We start from the raw sequence: 16351 nt of genomic DNA on the forward strand, positions 1-16351 counted from the left end.
TAAGTCTAAAATATAATTGGATGTTCATTTAAAGGCATTGTCTCTTAATATTCTACAACCAAGAATCTCCAATTTTATTGTCCCGTCAAAAGAAGAATGCGTAAAATGAGAAATTGATAATCATAGATAAAATATTTCCAATAACAAAATTCCTTTAATTTTAGTATTCTTTGGAATAGACCAATAAAATTTTGTCCAAACTTTTGAAGAGGGAAAAAAAAAATACAGAGCCATTTTTCTTTACTTTTATTTATTTTTTACTAACACAAAATTCAGACATACTGTATGATGCCCATTTATCTCAGCTGCAGTTAATCAACAAGAATTTCATTTTGGTGCAGTTACAACAGCAAGCATTTTTAGAATACGTCTCTATCTGCTGATTCTGAGTTTTCAAAAACTCACAATTACTCAGATTTAATGTAAAAGGTATCTGAACAGATTTCAAGTCTTGCTACTGTTTCTTAATTGGATTTACAGATGAAACCATTGACACATTGTTATTTTTTACTCAGTCTCTAGTTAAAAAACCAAACTTCTCTTATTTTATGTCAGTTACAATTAACACAATTTTTTTTTCTATTTGCTAAATTCCACAATAACGGAAGGAGTTATCAGAGATTTATTTATTAGTGTTTTCAAAATTCAGAAGTTAAGTTTAGTATTTGGTAGCACTGCCTTTGAACTTTATGACTTGGGTCAAACATTTTGGGTCTCCTTACTTTTTTCTGTCCATGGTATGTGTCTTCTTATTTGCTGTAATGTCTTGTTTCAACTGTAGATCTAGACTTTGACTGGGCCATCATAACATATGAATGTACAGTACAGACCAAAGGTTTGGACACACCTTTTAATTCAACGAGTTTCCTTTATTTTCACTATTGACATTGTAGATTCACACTGAAGGCATCAACACTATGAATAACACATGTGGAAATATGCACTAAACAAAAAAGTGTAAAACAACTGAAAATAGCCCTTATATTCTAGTTTCTTCAAAGTAGCAACCTTTTGCTGTGATTACTGCTTTGCACACACTGCATTTTCTTGATGAGCTTCAAGAGGTAGTCACCTGAAATGGTTTTCACTTCATAGTTGTGCCCTGTCAGGTTAATAAGTGGGATTTCTTGCCTTATAAATAGTCATGAAAATAAAGAAAACCCATTGAATTAGAAAGGTGTGTCCAAACTTTTGGTTTGTACTGTATGTGCTTCTAATAAAACCACTGCATTGTAGCTTTGGGTTTGTGTAAAACACATTGAACCAAGACATACAATGTTAAAAACAGAAACATTTAAATCAATGTATCAACTCCACTGTGCCAGAGGCCTCTCAAATTTAATGGAGTTTAAAAAACAGGACATGGAGATACACCTGTGGTATTTTAAAGGCAACTTGTTCCAAAGTTTGGCAGCTACTTTTGAAAAAATCTGCTCTCCTCTGAGCTTTAATCTAGTTTTTGGTAGAACCAAATGCAACAGAACAACTGATATATGCCTGGGAAGGAACATTAATTTTTAGGTTGTCAGAGGTAACAGTCATTTCAGAGTCTCTGGCAATGTTAGTAACGAAAACAGGAAAAAAAAAAGCAGTTGTGGAAGACTTAAAAGTATGACAGTTCCTGGTTGGTACGCTACTGTTAAAGTGCCAAAAATTAATAAAAAAGAAAATCCTGCATACTCGATTCCAAATGAAAAACAACTTCAGCATATCTTAAAGATAGATGAACGTGTTGATGAGTGGCAATTTTCTTTCTGTATTTTCCTGAATTTAGCTCCTTCTGCCTAATCCTGGAAGACCTGGAAACTCTCAGCGCTTGCCCGAGATGTTCTTGAATATCCCCACATCTCACAAAGACATAAATGTAAAAATATATATTAAAAAAACTTGCATAAAACATGTGAAATATGATCAGACGTTAATAAATGTACTAACATTTTTTGTTTATATTTTTTCTGTTTTTCACAAATCCTAGTACTTATAACTGAATGTGCTTAAATCAACAATATTTTTCTGCACCTCAGCACAGTTAGTGGTTGTAATTAACTTAGAGCTCATGAAGTAACTAGAACTTTATTTTCTTTTTAAAAAAAAAAAAGCATAGCTGAGAGAGAGTACATAACTTAATGGCAACTTCTTCCTGGGGAATCTACAATAAAGTTCAGAATTTAATATTCTTACTTAGCCTAATTTGTTGGTACAACAGAGAATAGAGTAAAATTACGGTTGTAATTTGTTTTAAGGATGACGTAAATGTTTGTATACTTGGCACATTTGTTCTCAGTCGCTGCTGGGCCCTGAGAACAGCCAGCGACTGAAGAGAAGAATGCCCACAGCGAGATGGGAACAGAGATATAACTCTCTTTGAGAAAACAGCCAACCACCACAAAGTCTGAAACCAGAGACAGATCTGTGAGTTAGAGCAAGTAGAATACTCACCTAGTTTTTTGGAGTTTTGTTTTTTATTAATCACATACTTCTCATCCAGGATTGGCCAGCATTTTGTCTCTTCTTTTCTCCAGGCTGAAGAAGAATGTGGTCTAGAGACACTCAGGTGGAATTTGACTATCCAACAGTAAGTTGTCATATGCCGTACAGTCACAAATGGCTGCTTTCTAACCACGATTCTATGAACTTCTTTGAGTGTTGTAAATTTTAGCATCCAAAAGTCTTCAACAAAGCACTTCTTCATTTGACTGCAACCTTAGCAACGTTCGTTACCTGTTGATCTGTGGGCCTTTGCCCCAATTACCCAGTTTTAATTTTACAATGAAAGTCTGCTTAGCTCGTGCCTATTTTAAATGTGCAGTATTGTTTCTGACCTTTCCGCTGATTTGAGAAAACTATGGCCTAATTTCTAGCCCGATACGCAACACTGTGAAGTCAGATCTCATTGAGATTCTGTGTCTATTGAATCCACACAGCATGTGGAATTCAGCCATACAGAGGGAGATGTTGCAGGAGTTCAGTAAACTATATTTCAAGCTTTGGTTTTGAAATATTTCTAGAATACAGAAACTGTTGATGCTGCATTGCAGTGACCTCACTGGTACTGTTTCTACCACTTCCTTTGTCTTAAATGATCCAAGCTTCATCCTTAGATGCTAAGCAACATTGGGTTGTTTTCTGACGAGATCAAACAATCACCCTACTATTCTTACTCAGTTTGCCACTAAAGGTTTTATTAAAAAATAGCTTTATGTTGTTTAACAACTTCCTACAGCATATGTTAAGATGAATCTTCTGTCTTTGTCTTCCAATTTCCCAAAGCTATTGGAAACCATTTAAATAATACACATAACATTACCTCTTTGTTAAATGTTCAGTAATGACTTGTAAACTTTATCTTTATCCAGTTCTTCACTCTTTTGCAGACACTTCTCATCCTATTCAACCTTACAAAATGTTGAGTTATCTAATTTCTTTCAAAACACATTCATGGTTTAACACTGGTTTTCAATTACAGCGGGAATATTTCCATATTACACAAAATTAAAGTCTAAAACATAATTTAGGAAAATTTGTAAATCCTTCTGTTGGCAACACTTTACCTGAGAATATGACACCAGAGGTAACAGGCATTTAGGTACTTAAAAAGCTAAAACAGGAAAAGTTTATTTTGATTAAATGTCAGACTGTAAGAAAAAGAAAAGTGTATGAAACATGTAAAATCTAATATGGCTGACTTACATACAAACCATAGCTTGAGTAAATATTAAACTATTAAACCTTTCTCACACTCAGTAATAAGGTAACTTGGCAACCAAGCATATCAGTTTGTAAGTCCTGAGAAGTTTGTCTATCTTTTATGTTGGAACCTGATTACTTAATTTGGGTTTTATGGAATTTTCAGATTCGTGTTTCAATGACAGAGATAGTTGAAGGTTGCAAAAGTAGCTCTCAGCACCTATTACTGGTTCACTGTAAGCCATACTGGTCCTGGTGGGAGTTCTCCTTCGAGAGTTCCTGATCAAGCAAAGATTGATGTGCTTGAAATTTTTTTCTTTTTTTTAGTGCGGTGCTTATTAGCTGAATGTTAAACTTAATATGTTTTGATTCATTGAACTTCAAATGCGCAAATACTGCATTGTTCTACCGAAAGAACCCTTCAATGACCAACACTGGAGTTCACCATTGCATTATATCAGTCTGCTTTAAGAATAATCAAAAAACAAGATCTGGAAAAACATGAACACGTACAGTTGGAACCAAAAGATTACATACATTACATACAAAAGATTTCTCTCTTTGGAAAGAGAGAAAAACATGTCTGATTTAACTCAAAGTTAAATCAGACCAATCTACTTTTGCTTTAGGTCAATTAGAATTACCAAAATTATTCCTGTTTGCTAACTGTCACAATAAAGAAAGAATATGTTAGGGGATTTATTTATGGGCATCTTCGAAATACAAAGTTTACAACTGTCTCTGTCTTTTTATTCAGTGTATATAAACTTCTGGTTTCAACTGTATGAAACCAAAAGCCCAACTGGTCAAATCTTTTTTCTCTCCAGTTCCTACATACTTGCACCATGTTTGGATTAGAGTGTGCCACTTCTGGTAACTGCACAGTATTTTTAAGCTGTAATCTTGTCCTTATTGCACAGTATGTTATTATATTAATCTTGGTTTTATACTTTTTAAACTTTTGTATGAACATACATATGTCAAAGCTGCTGTTGCGCCAACTGTGGGATAAAATGTTTCTATTCTGTCTTCCCTTTTGTACTCTACACCTCAAAGTTAGAAAACTCTAACTTCAATAATTTGAAGTTAGAAAAAGCTTCAAATTATTAAAGCTTTGTTGCTCAATAAAGCAACAAAGCTTTAATAATTTGAATACATTTCAGGTTTTTTATCATCATCCATGTTATTAATTTAAACCATTTGATATTTTAACTTATGCATGCTAATATACATGCACCTTAGCACCATTGAAAGCTGACACAGGTTCTTATAAAGTGGGTTTAATAAGGCATCTACAAATCAATGCAATTATATTTAATTATTCAAAGATAAATGAGGAATACCCAAACATTTTAAGTAAGGACTGTGTGTATTTAAGACACCTTGGACCAAACTACTTGAAGTCTTTTATTAACAATTTGACATTTTTAATTCAAGATGTTGCTTCAGTTTTCAAAAGGTTACAGAGTTAAAGTTCAAACTACCAAACCTCAAAGTGCTCTTCTCGTCTTCTTCAAGCACTGCAGCTCAGATTTATCTTGTTTTACTATTTTTCTACCCTCATAACAGCTTCAGAGTGTCATTAGGAAAGGGAAATAAAACATTCTCTGTTTAAGATACTAAATACAGTAAAAAAAAAAAACAACAACTCTTTGACCAGAATGTCATGCAGTTTATAGCTGGACAAACACAAAGATGTTGCTTTGAGGAGCTTCATATAGTTCTTTTATTCCTGATGTTTCCTTTAAGCACTACCACACTCCAGGCAGCGAATGCTAATCCTTACATGTTCTGGTTTTTACTGGGGTGTTACTGGTCTTGGTCCGTTTGGATTCTGGAGGTTGGCAAACTGGATCGGAGGGGGGAGATGGACGCTCTGGAGAAACACAAAGACAAGGATTAACGACAAGAGGATAGACTTTATAGCCTGTTTCTGTGCAGTCTTTGGAGGAGATATAAGAATGTAATTTTTTTTTTTTTTTTAAAAAGCCACACAATTGTGCCATTAATGCTGCTTGATCAGCATTGTATGTAGCATAAATGTGGAAGTTAATCACAAACAAATGTATATTAACCATACCAATGGGTAATAAAGTATGGGTGTCTATTGAGGGATTTTACAAAAATCCTCATGTTAGTGGTGCATGGATCCAGACTTGAGGGGTTTTATAATAATATGACTCGGAAACATTGAAGTCCGGTCATTTCAGTCTGACTTGGTCGTAGTCACAAACTGCTTCCACGCATTTTATTGTCAGATTTTCCTGAACACTTTGCACCGTTTAACTCAAATGTTTGGAGGAGTCATACAGAATACAAACAAACTTCACTAAAAATATATCAAAAATTGTAAACAAGAAAAAGAGTTGCATTATTTGATGTTGCCAGAGGAATGTTTCACTAAAAGCTGTATTTTTTTTGAGAGGGTGGATTTGGTCTTATTTATTAATGATTTGCAACAAAGTAAAGCAATAAGTACCATATTACAACTACACTATAACCAAGGTGAATTGATTTAATTTTCAGAAGCATTTGGCTGGTTACTTTAAGAAACAAAAGCCTTTTAAATGAAGGTGTTAGTTATTTTACCACTATTTAACTATAACAACTCTGACCCAGTGACACATCACATGAAAAAGAGACAAGTGTTTGTGTTTCCATTACCTAGGCTCGAGAAAGCCTCCCACTGGTGTGTGGAAAGTTTAAACGTAACATTAAGGAGGGTTTGCAGATTCTCAAGACAAAATTTTGAACATTTTTTAGAAGCCGTTATTGAGGATGGAAGACTAAGACAACACTCTTAAACTCTAAGCTGAAAAAGGTGGAGAAACCAACCGTGTTTGGCCTTCTCTGCGGCTGCAGCGTTGCTGAACAGTGAGCTGACAGCTGGAGGCCGAGATCCAAGGGGAGTCAAAGACACTCTCCTATAAACAAGCAGGGAGACCAAAAATAAAGAGACTATCAAACTACACAAACTCCAAAGCATCAATTAAGAATGCCGCTTTGCTGTAGCAGACATGGTTTCCATCATTTATTTAGCATGTTGTTAAAGTAGAACAGGAAAGCATTTGCAGCAATCGTCTATGAGCCACAGTCAGTGGGGGTCCAACCAGTCCCCCGTACCAGACAAGGCTTTGTTTGCACTGCCAGGACGAAGCACGTGTGGAGTGAAAGAAACATCAAAATGCTGCATCCCAGCTTTCCCTTAAAAATTGCTTCAAAGCACATGCTATAGAAACACTTGTTTCTTGCTTAAATGATTCATCACTCATTGAAAAAAGGTGGATAACAGAAGAGTTTATGGTGTTCCCCAGCTCTTTGTAGAGCTCATAGATTCTGAGTTTAGCTCTTGAAACATCAGCAGAAGCAGGCAGTGGAAGCAGTATTTCCCAGTCAAAACCCCATAAATTATCACCGGTGGTCATGTGACGGGACCAGCTGCCCTTTACGTATCCAGAGCTCTTCAGCTCAATAAAGCTTTCAATGCATGGTAGGCAAAAAGTAATCATTAGATAAAAACGACTCGACAAAACATTCCTCCATTTAGTAACTTCCACTTGTTCTAAGAAATTAACTCAAACGTTCAAACCGAGTTTTCATTCTCCTATGTATACTCTTCATCTTTTACATGGCAGCTTGATCCACAGACGTTTCATTGCCTTCTAGTGTTTTAAGGCAATTTGTGGAGTTGCTATAGAAACACTTGTTTCTTACTTAAAAGATTCAAATAACTTGAATATTGAGCTCAACAGAAGTTTAGTCAACATCCAAGTACAGAATCAGGAGGGCCGGTTTTGTCTTCTTTAGACGCTAACAAATAAACAGACACTATAAATGTATTTAAATGACCAACACTGAACCTGCTACACAGGGATTTTATTATTGTCGTTCTGATTGTTGAAATAGTTAAAAACTCCAAACCTGGGAATTTGACTTGAAAATTAAGGTTTTGTTAAAAATAAGAATAATTCGCATTGCCTTTCACAAATACTGGCACTCTGTCTTGATGTGTAAGAAGACTGAAAATAAAAATCATCTGTTTTTGCAGCAGCACGATAAAGAAAAAGCCAGTCTTTAATATGAGTGAACTAATTATAAATTTTAATATACTTATATTAGTTTTAATCTAATAGCTTTATGTAATATGGTAACAATGCACACATTCATGTCCCCTAGTTCTAAAACAATTAATTGGACTATTTGTGATGAACTGATTATTGAAATAATCACCAACTAATTTAGTAATTGATTAATTGTTAACTGGAGTATACAGATTCAAAAGAAGGCATTTTCAAAAAGAAAAACACATTCAGAGCCATAATTAATCCACATCTGTGAAAACAAATATTTAAAAATTGCATTTAAAATAAAAAAAAAAAAGTATTTCTCTGTTTATAAATCTACCCAGAACTCCTCATACGTTTTAGTTTTTACTAAAACTAAAACTATGCAAATTCTGTGACACAAAACTCCTAATAAGCACATTTTGCAATCCAGATATTAATTCAAATATAGTCACCAGATTGGCTCTGCACTGTATTGATGTTCAGTTGAGCAGAAAGGGACGGGTTATGCGTTGATGTCTTAAGTAGCTGAAGATGCATGCTTTGCTACAAATGATCAAGTGTTCACTAAAGAAATGCTTTTAATGTATTTCAGACACTAAAATGTTTACCGGATTTAAAAGGAATTGAATTATCTGTTACTTTGCATCTTTTAATGTGTTTCTAATATTGTATAAAGAACTATTAAATAGTTGAATGAAAAATTTGCAGAATGTGCCCATTTTTTAATCAGAATGATCAATGGAATAATCGATTACTAAAATAATTGCTAGCTGCAGCCCCAATGCTTACTGTAGAATAAATATAAAAATAAGTAAAAAGTGTTTACGTCTCATTTCTCCTCCTATGTTTACCTTGGGGTGGGTCCTTTTGGGGTGGTCGGACCTTTAGGGGTTGTGGACCCAGCAGTGTTGAGAACCTTTGATGTGGAGGGAGTGAGAGGTGCGTGGCGGGGCTGGTTCCTGGAGGAGCTGGTCGGTGTGAGGGGAGTGACGGAGGGCTGGGGAGTCGAGGGAGCGCTCGTGCTTCCAGATGACGGAGTCTGACTTGCTGAGGGAGTCGAAGGTTTGGGAGTAGTGGGCTTCCCCCAGCCCTCCAGCGTGTTAAGGGTGATCCTGCGCGGCTGAGGGGTCGATCTAGGTTTCGGGGTGGTCTTCTTTTCGTCCGTTGGGGTGGGACACGGGGAGTCTTTTTTACCGCTGCTGGTTTGGGATGCCGAGTTTGGGGTGGAGCTTGACGGCTGGGAAACCGGAGAGGAGTTTTTGCTCGCTGATGACTTCTTCCCTTTTTTCTCAACGCCGCTGTTTGGGACAAAGATTTCCAAGACAGGAGGCTCCTTGAGCGGAGTGCCCAGCTCCCCAGGAGAGAAGGACAGGAAGGAGCAGTAGCCGTCTGTTGACGACACGGCCAGGAAGGAACCATCACTAGACCTAAACAGGAAATCGTACAGACATGTCGATGGAATGTAAAACATGAAGAAGACACTGTGTAATCAATCAATTGCTTTACATTCACACTTTGTCTAGTTTTTATTCTACATTCAAGGTGCACAAAAGCATTAATGTGAATGAAGCCGATAAAAAGACACCAATCAAATTTATTATCGTGTTAATCCATTAAAATTTTTGTTTTACATGCATTTTATCTGATGTGTTTATTTAAATAACTTCCAACAGTATAATTACAGGAAGAGCTTTATTTTGACTTTCAGGTTTATGGCTTTTCTCCTTTTTTATTTTAATCTTTGCAAGTCAGACATGCAGTCATTATTTCAGCATTTCAGTTTTGGTAAATATTCTGAATTTATACAGCACTGTTCCAGTCATAGCGATCACCCAAAGCTCTTTACACGGAAGCCAAATTCACCCAGCTACGCTAATAAACTCACACTACCCTTCCCATTACGGTCTATTGTTAAAATGGAGAAGTTCACCATGACATAGAGCTGATTGTTCAGCAGTGGTTTAAATATTAAAACTACAAAAGAAACCTACTGTGTTTCAGGCAGAAAGGATGGGCTGATGGGTTATAAAACAAAATGACAGCAGCATGGAAACACTAGGAGTAGAGAGATAGATAGATCCATAAATCGATGGAAGCATAAAAGGTCAGAAGGAGCAATGGATAGACGGATGGATTGATGTCAGGATAGCTTTGTAGGAAAACGTTTTGAGATTTTTATGTAAGGTAGAAATAAATGTTTTGGTCCTTTAAGATAAGAAAAATAAAACTGCCGACTTACAGTGTGACCTTTTTAGCAAAATTCCAGAAAAAGTGCATGAAAACTAAATACACCTTTAGTGCTTCTTTGTGTCGGGGTGTGTGTGTGTGTGTGTAAGTACGATGAGTGATCTGTCCACAAGCAAACAGCACAACTGGAAACATCTCAAACTGGTTTGGGAAGAAAACTGTCAAATAAAAAGTTCCTCCAGTGACATCACTAAAATAATCTTTTTACATCCAAGTACGACTGACAAACATGAAGTGTCTGCGTGCAGAATAAAAGTCAGCTCAGTCGGGGCATGTTCCAACTTTTCCTGTCTGTCAGAACCAGAAAAAGCCCTCTGGTCACACACCGACAGACTGTGAAGCATCTAGAAACACACACAAACTCAACCCAACTCAAGCCCGGGTTTACCATGTGAGGTCACTGAGTGTGTGGTAGTGGATGTTGGACACCAGGCCAAAGGGAAGGCTCTGCTGAGTGTCGTACAGGAAGACGGAGTCCTCGGAGGCCACGGCAAACACCATGCGGTACGGCAGCTGGAAGAGGTTGGGGAGAGCCTGGGGAGATCCGTCTGTAAGGCAGAAATGTCAACAAACACGCAGAAGAAGAATGAACACAGAAAGTGTTTCTTAATTAATGGCTCTCACCTTCTCCCTTTTTGGTCCTGAGTTCAAAGTAGACCGGACAGCATCGCACAGCCAGGGTGGCTTTAGACGGACAAGGCAGGTGGGCGATCGGCCTGACAGTCGAGAACAAATGTGAACATCACTTATAAGATGTTTAATAGCATGAAATGAATAAAACTTAAAACAAGCTTTACCTCTTTAGGCTTTTCCTGGAGAAAATGTAAGTGGTATTTATGATGTTTTCTCCCACCTCGACACATCCAGCTGTTATTTGAGTGGAAAAGAGCGACAGGGTTAGACACAGAAGGAAGATAGCGACATTTGATCACGAGCTGTAAACTCGAATTTAATCTTGAAATCCTCCACTATGTAAGGTGAATGTAAATTTATGCCTCTAGTTTGGTAGTGAACATCTACAGTACTTTGTTAGTAATTGTTAAATTTGCTTTAGCGTGTTTATGTTCACAGACAATCTGATTTATCTTGTGGAAATTTGCATGGATAGTGGACAGAAATGTTAGTAGTTTTTTTTTTGTTTGTTTTTTTTTGCACAAAGCAGACAGAGACAAAATACAAAGACCTGCAGCTTCAACTGCAGCAAAACTTGATTGTATAAAGTACTGACTCAGGTTTCCAGTTATAATGCATCCCACATTTTTCTACTTTTTTCTGCCACTTCGTATTGTTAGAGAATAAACAGGTGGTGGCTCATAAGAAGCCCAGAAAATCTTTAGAGGAAGCCTTTCAGCTTGGAGCTGACAAGAAATTTTTCAAATTAGCAAAGTTTCTTATAAAAAGAATGAACAAAAAAACCTACTAGACAACTAGCAATCAAAATGAAAACAGCACTGTGCTTGTTAGTAAATGTTTCTATGTCAAATGGTCAGTTATGTTTTACACACTGTCACTCACTGACATGTAATAACATTTTTAAGTTTAATACAATATTTTTCTCCCCTCGATTTGTTTGTTTTTCAGCTTTTCTACAGTAAAATGAAGCAACCACAAAAAATATAGACTTTAGTTTGGAAGTTATTTAATCTATAAAACCAGGTCATCAAATATTCTACCCCCCGTAAATACAATTAGCAAGGTAAGATTTAATTTGGTGAATGCAGTAAATGTACCTGGAGCAAGAAGGAACGACCCATCCGGTGTAAAGGAAAGACGACGAAAGAAGGACCTCATACTGTCGTCGTGAAACATTCTGTACTGCTTCACCTGCAAAGTGACACACAGGGGAGATTACAGATAGTGTAATTTAGCAATGCAAATTTTCCTTTTCAACACTTTTTCAGACTAAACTCACAAAGATCTCCAAACATCCAAGCCTTATCAACTGAATCGACCAAATTACCATCTGCATATATAAAAATATTCTTTAATGCAGTTTCTCCAAATGCAGATAAAATACTTAAGACTTCCAGTGCTATGTCTGACAAGAAAACAAGAAATAATTGTAAAGCCACACACAAAAGAGATGTTTGAACATCAGCTAATTTTAATTTAAGGATTTAACTTTGGGATCTCTCTTATAACTTTTAAAAAGGGGAACTTATAAAACACACTTGTTTATTTTTAAACAACTAATTCAAATTCAATCTGAAGTTAAACAGAAATGGTATCTCCAAAAGCAGAAATGGGTTTGCATAAGGTTCAGTAAAACCAAACCATTCAGAGTTAGATAAAAATTCAATTTAACATGCAGAAATTCAAAGATAAAGAATCTAAATCCAATATGAATTGATGAACGAATCGTTTAATTATGCTTCTCATTCTTTAGCTAACATAACTGAAAATAAAATTTTCTCTGAATCCATTTTCTTTTTCTCATACCTGAAAAATGCTAAAGGCTATTTCCACATTTTCCCAGAATTCAACACAAAGTGAAGGAGCCCGACTGATATTTATAGTCTAATTATTTAGAAAAAAGGACAAAAACTCATGACAGAGTGAAAAATGTGCATTTTATGACCTGGAAGAAAGAGAAGTACAAAAGCTACATTTTACAAACCTCTCCATCAGCAAGAGGCCCAGAGCTCATTTTGCTGATACAGAAGGCCTTCTTCTTTGTGTGAGTGCTGTACACACGCATCACTCTGACACACAAAAAGAAAATAAGAAAGAGTAATCCATTACTTACATAAAATCAGTCTGGTTGTTTCCATATTATTACTGCACACATGTGCACTGAATTGTCTTAAAAACATTACTTCCTGTTCTACCTGTCACAGCTGAGCGTGGCGACATATTGCCCCTGTGGATCCCAGGTCACCCCCTGCACGTAGCTCTTGTGGTCATTCAACATACACAACTTTTGTCCTGGACACAAAATCAGAAAAAAAAAAATTATCAATGTGCATCACTGATGTGGCTCGTTTAAATATTTGCATCATGCACAGCTGAGGCTGCACACCTTTGCTGATGTCCCACATAATAGCAGTGTTGTCAACAGATCCAGAAATCATGAAGTTTCCGTCTCGCGTCCAGCAGATGTCATACACGTCCTCTAAATGTCCTCTGGGGGCCAAACACAAGACAGAAAGTGTTACAGTTTACAGATAATTTGGGAAGGTTTTGATCAAATACAGTTGGTTTAAATCAAGCTTTGATACAATTATTAGCATTAATTTGTTATTAGAACAAGGTTTGAAATGTCATGAAGCATCACAAATACAGCAAAAAAAAAAAAAGGTGCAGTCAATCAACAGATAGGCAGCTTCATCATCATCGGTCAGCGCTGCAGTCTGCACAGCTGGAAGATGTAAATGTGAAGCTGTCTTAGTTAAGCCACAGCAGTGAGTGTTTGAAGCCAGATAAAATTATTACATATCAGACATCAAGAAAAATATATTTTTAGAAGACAATAACAAAACCATGTGCATCTTTATATAGCAGACAGGTCCACTTTCTGTTCTTATGCACCTGAGTGTTTTGACCACAGACCAGCTCTCTTTGTTGAGCTGAGCATCTTCTTCATCCTGAAACACAGTGGCCTGTTCCGGCTCCTTGGAGTCGTTGAGCTTCCACAGAAGAATAGCTGCATCTGTGTGCAAGAAAAAACCAAGACAAAGACTCGTCTCTGTTTTAAATGTAGTACTGAAACAAAAGTAAGAGAACTTTATTTTGCGGGACTTACCGTCTCCCCCTGAAGCGAGCAGCTCTCCATTAGGGCTAAAGCGAACCACATTGACCGCCTTGCTGTGTCTGGCCAGGTTAGACAAAAACTCCACCACGGCCTTCCCGTCTGGACCTTGCTCCACCCGCCACAGCTGCGTAAACAATTGGGGAAAATGAGGCGAATTCGTCATGAACGTTCACAGCTTTCCACTTTGAAAGCTGATGCAATGCAGGGAAATAATTAGGAGTTATAAGATAGACGCAGTGTGCTGGACGCTACAAGAGACAATTTTCTTTGGCTTTTGGAGGTTGGAAAGAAGGAAAGCTATTAGCAAGAGCAGACACAAAGAAGTAAGAAAGCACAACATTTAGACAAACTCATAAAAATACCTGCAAAATAATAAAATACAATGTTTTTCAGAATTTTGCAGATGCTATCAGACTAAATGCCACTTTGGCTCAAATCTCTGAATTTATAATTATTCAGCAAAATTGCTTAAACCCATCTTCTTTATTTTGTTAGTTCACTCCAGGGAGTGGTGTTTCATAACTGAAGAACAGCCACAATATTATTCATTTTTAATATATTTTACTGCCTTTTAACCATGTAGCAGAGACAGATCCTCCCATATGCACTCAACATACCTTTAATTTTTTTTGTTATAGTTGTTGTAATGACAAAAAACTTAAAGGGGTGTGCATACTTTTGGACGGCACAGTGCACCATCAGCGCATTATGAGTCTGGGCACCATGTTGAACCATCATGATTATAGATGAGTGGCAGACATAAGAAACAAGTGTCTTTATCACTGGTACTGTCAGCTTCTGGATGCCACTTAAAATGTATCTTACCGTTCTTTTAAACAGAAGAGGTTTTGGACCCCGCTTTTTAATCAAGTATTAAATTGTAACTTCAGCGGATGGTTCCTCTCCACTCACCCTGACTGTGGTGTCCACTCCAGCTGTGGCCAGTCGATGAAAACGTCCCTCTGTGTTGTGCTGGAAGTCTAGACAGTACACCGGCTCCTTGTTGTGCCAGGCAATCTCACAAGTCACCACCTTCATTTTTAACCCCTTTCTGGAGGAAATACATTCAACACTAGCTTATACACAAGAGAGTTTAAATGACTTTGAATCTAACGCAAATAAATAGCGCTTCCAAAAACAGCAAAGGTGGACCCTATGTTATAAATTACGCCAAAACATATATATATTTGAAACTGTTACTAGATACTTCAACCGAATGCTAGGATTAGCTCTTAATGTTAGCACCAAGCTGAGCGGGTTATTTAGGCATTTCACTCAAAAGCGAGTCGCCACATACATTACCGTGTTTATCTAATGTTATTAGAAGTTCTCAAGCATATTGTGACATAGATAAACTCGACTTTTTTCCTCATTAGCTAACTAACTAATATTACTTTTAATAAGTGTGTACTTTACCTCCTCTGTCGTTCTGCAGCAAAAAATATTAACAATTTCCCGCGTACGTTTCGCTCAAAACTTCCGGCCAAGCATAGGAGACTGATTGGACGAAAGAGTGGAAGGGGCGGAGTTAGTTTGGAGCTTTGACAACAGGTCCATTCCTTAACAGTGCGCCGGTGGATGACACGGGTGGGAGTGGAGATGAAGAGAGGAAGGTGGAGTTTTAGCGTAAACGGCAGGTTGTTAAGGAGTATACCCTCCTAGTGCAACCAGAACACATGTCATCAACTACAACCAGCTTAAGAGAGCAACAGTGTAAATATTAAATGTAGTTTCCTGAGATTATAGGATTTAACTCTATTCCATAGTACTTTATTTTGGTAGCTAAACAACTCCAGCGTTGTTATAAGTAACATAATCAAAGTGAGTCATTTAGCTTTTGGATCTGAAGCATCCCGGATATTGTTTGTCATCATTTGACATTTTATGTAAACTACGTCGCCCTTATTTTTTTTCTCCTCGGATGAGTAATGGTGCGCACCCTTTTTTCATCCATCGTTCATACTGCTGAGCTCCAGGAGAAAATTTAATGTCTTTTTAAGAAATAAGTAAATACAGCCATTACAGAAAAGTGCTTTTGGTCTGTTTCATTTACAGTATTGCACTGAACTGTTTACACCTGCTTTGTGGGTCTCACGTTTGTATGTCTGCGTGACATCGTGTGTTTGTGTTATGTTATTTTCAGCCACACAACTTTGCGTATTTTTATCCTGTATTGCACTTGAGAATTACTAGTTGGCTTCAACTAGTGGTATTCTTCAAAATGGGAAAAACAAGACAAAATACCGTTTGTAAATCTGGAGATTGCTCAACTTCTGATCTTGTTCATACCAGCTGTCAGAGGAATGAATGAACAGTTCAAACAAGTGGAACCGTAACAAAGAACGCTGAAGGAGGAGGACCTATGTCTCTCTTACCATTATACAATATATGATTAGGAAGATAAGGAAAATCATTCATACGTGATGCTTAGCAGTATAATCGTACAACTTAATATCCAAGTAGACAGTTGCTTTGACTTTGGACTTGATGAAACACAGCAGACTATTACCAGCAGATGATATGGCTGAACTGTGGAAACTTCCCAGTGAACCTCAAGCAACTTGAATTCTGTACCCGTGAGTCCTTCCTCTGAAATCTT

At 36.9% G+C, this 16351-nt stretch overlaps 1 protein-coding gene across 1 annotated transcript; it reads right to left on the bottom strand.

Moving 5' to 3' along the window:
* Positions 1-5080: 5080 nt before the first annotated feature.
* On the bottom strand, positions 5081-15226 carry chaf1b (chromatin assembly factor 1 subunit B). The gene is made up of 14 exons (XM_005799363.2): positions 15169-15226; positions 14665-14803; positions 13744-13876; positions 13530-13650; positions 13021-13124; positions 12830-12926; positions 12619-12703; positions 11732-11825; positions 10799-10868; positions 10626-10717; positions 10390-10549; positions 8606-9181; positions 6523-6611; positions 5081-5563 (listed from the first exon to the last, which is right to left on the bottom strand). Exons 2-14 carry the CDS (start codon positions 14788-14790, stop codon positions 5463-5465), a joined length of 1848 nt encoding a protein of 615 aa, XP_005799420.1. The 5' UTR covers positions 14791-14803; positions 15169-15226; the 3' UTR covers positions 5081-5462.
* Between the last annotated feature and the right edge of the window lie 1125 nt (positions 15227-16351).

Source organism: Xiphophorus maculatus, chromosome 7, assembly GCF_002775205.1.
Source record: "Xiphophorus maculatus strain JP 163 A chromosome 7, X_maculatus-5.0-male, whole genome shotgun sequence".
NCBI lineage: Eukaryota > Metazoa > Chordata > Actinopteri > Cyprinodontiformes > Poeciliidae > Xiphophorus > Xiphophorus maculatus.

Bases quoted from the DNA above. Each gene is read 5' to 3' on its own strand.
- chaf1b (XM_005799363.2), bottom strand. From the start codon at position 14,790: ATGAAGGTGGTGACTTGTGAGATTGCCTGGCACAACAAGGAGCCGGTG. The intron at 11,826-12,618 runs GTTTGTAAAATG...GTCACTTTGCAG, and splicing joins GGCCTCTTGCTGATGGAGAG to GTGAAGCAGTACAGAATGTT. The intron at 10,550-10,625 runs GTGAGAGCCATT...TCTGCCTTACAG, and splicing joins CAGGACCAAAAAGGGAGAAG to ACGGATCTCCCCAGGCTCTC.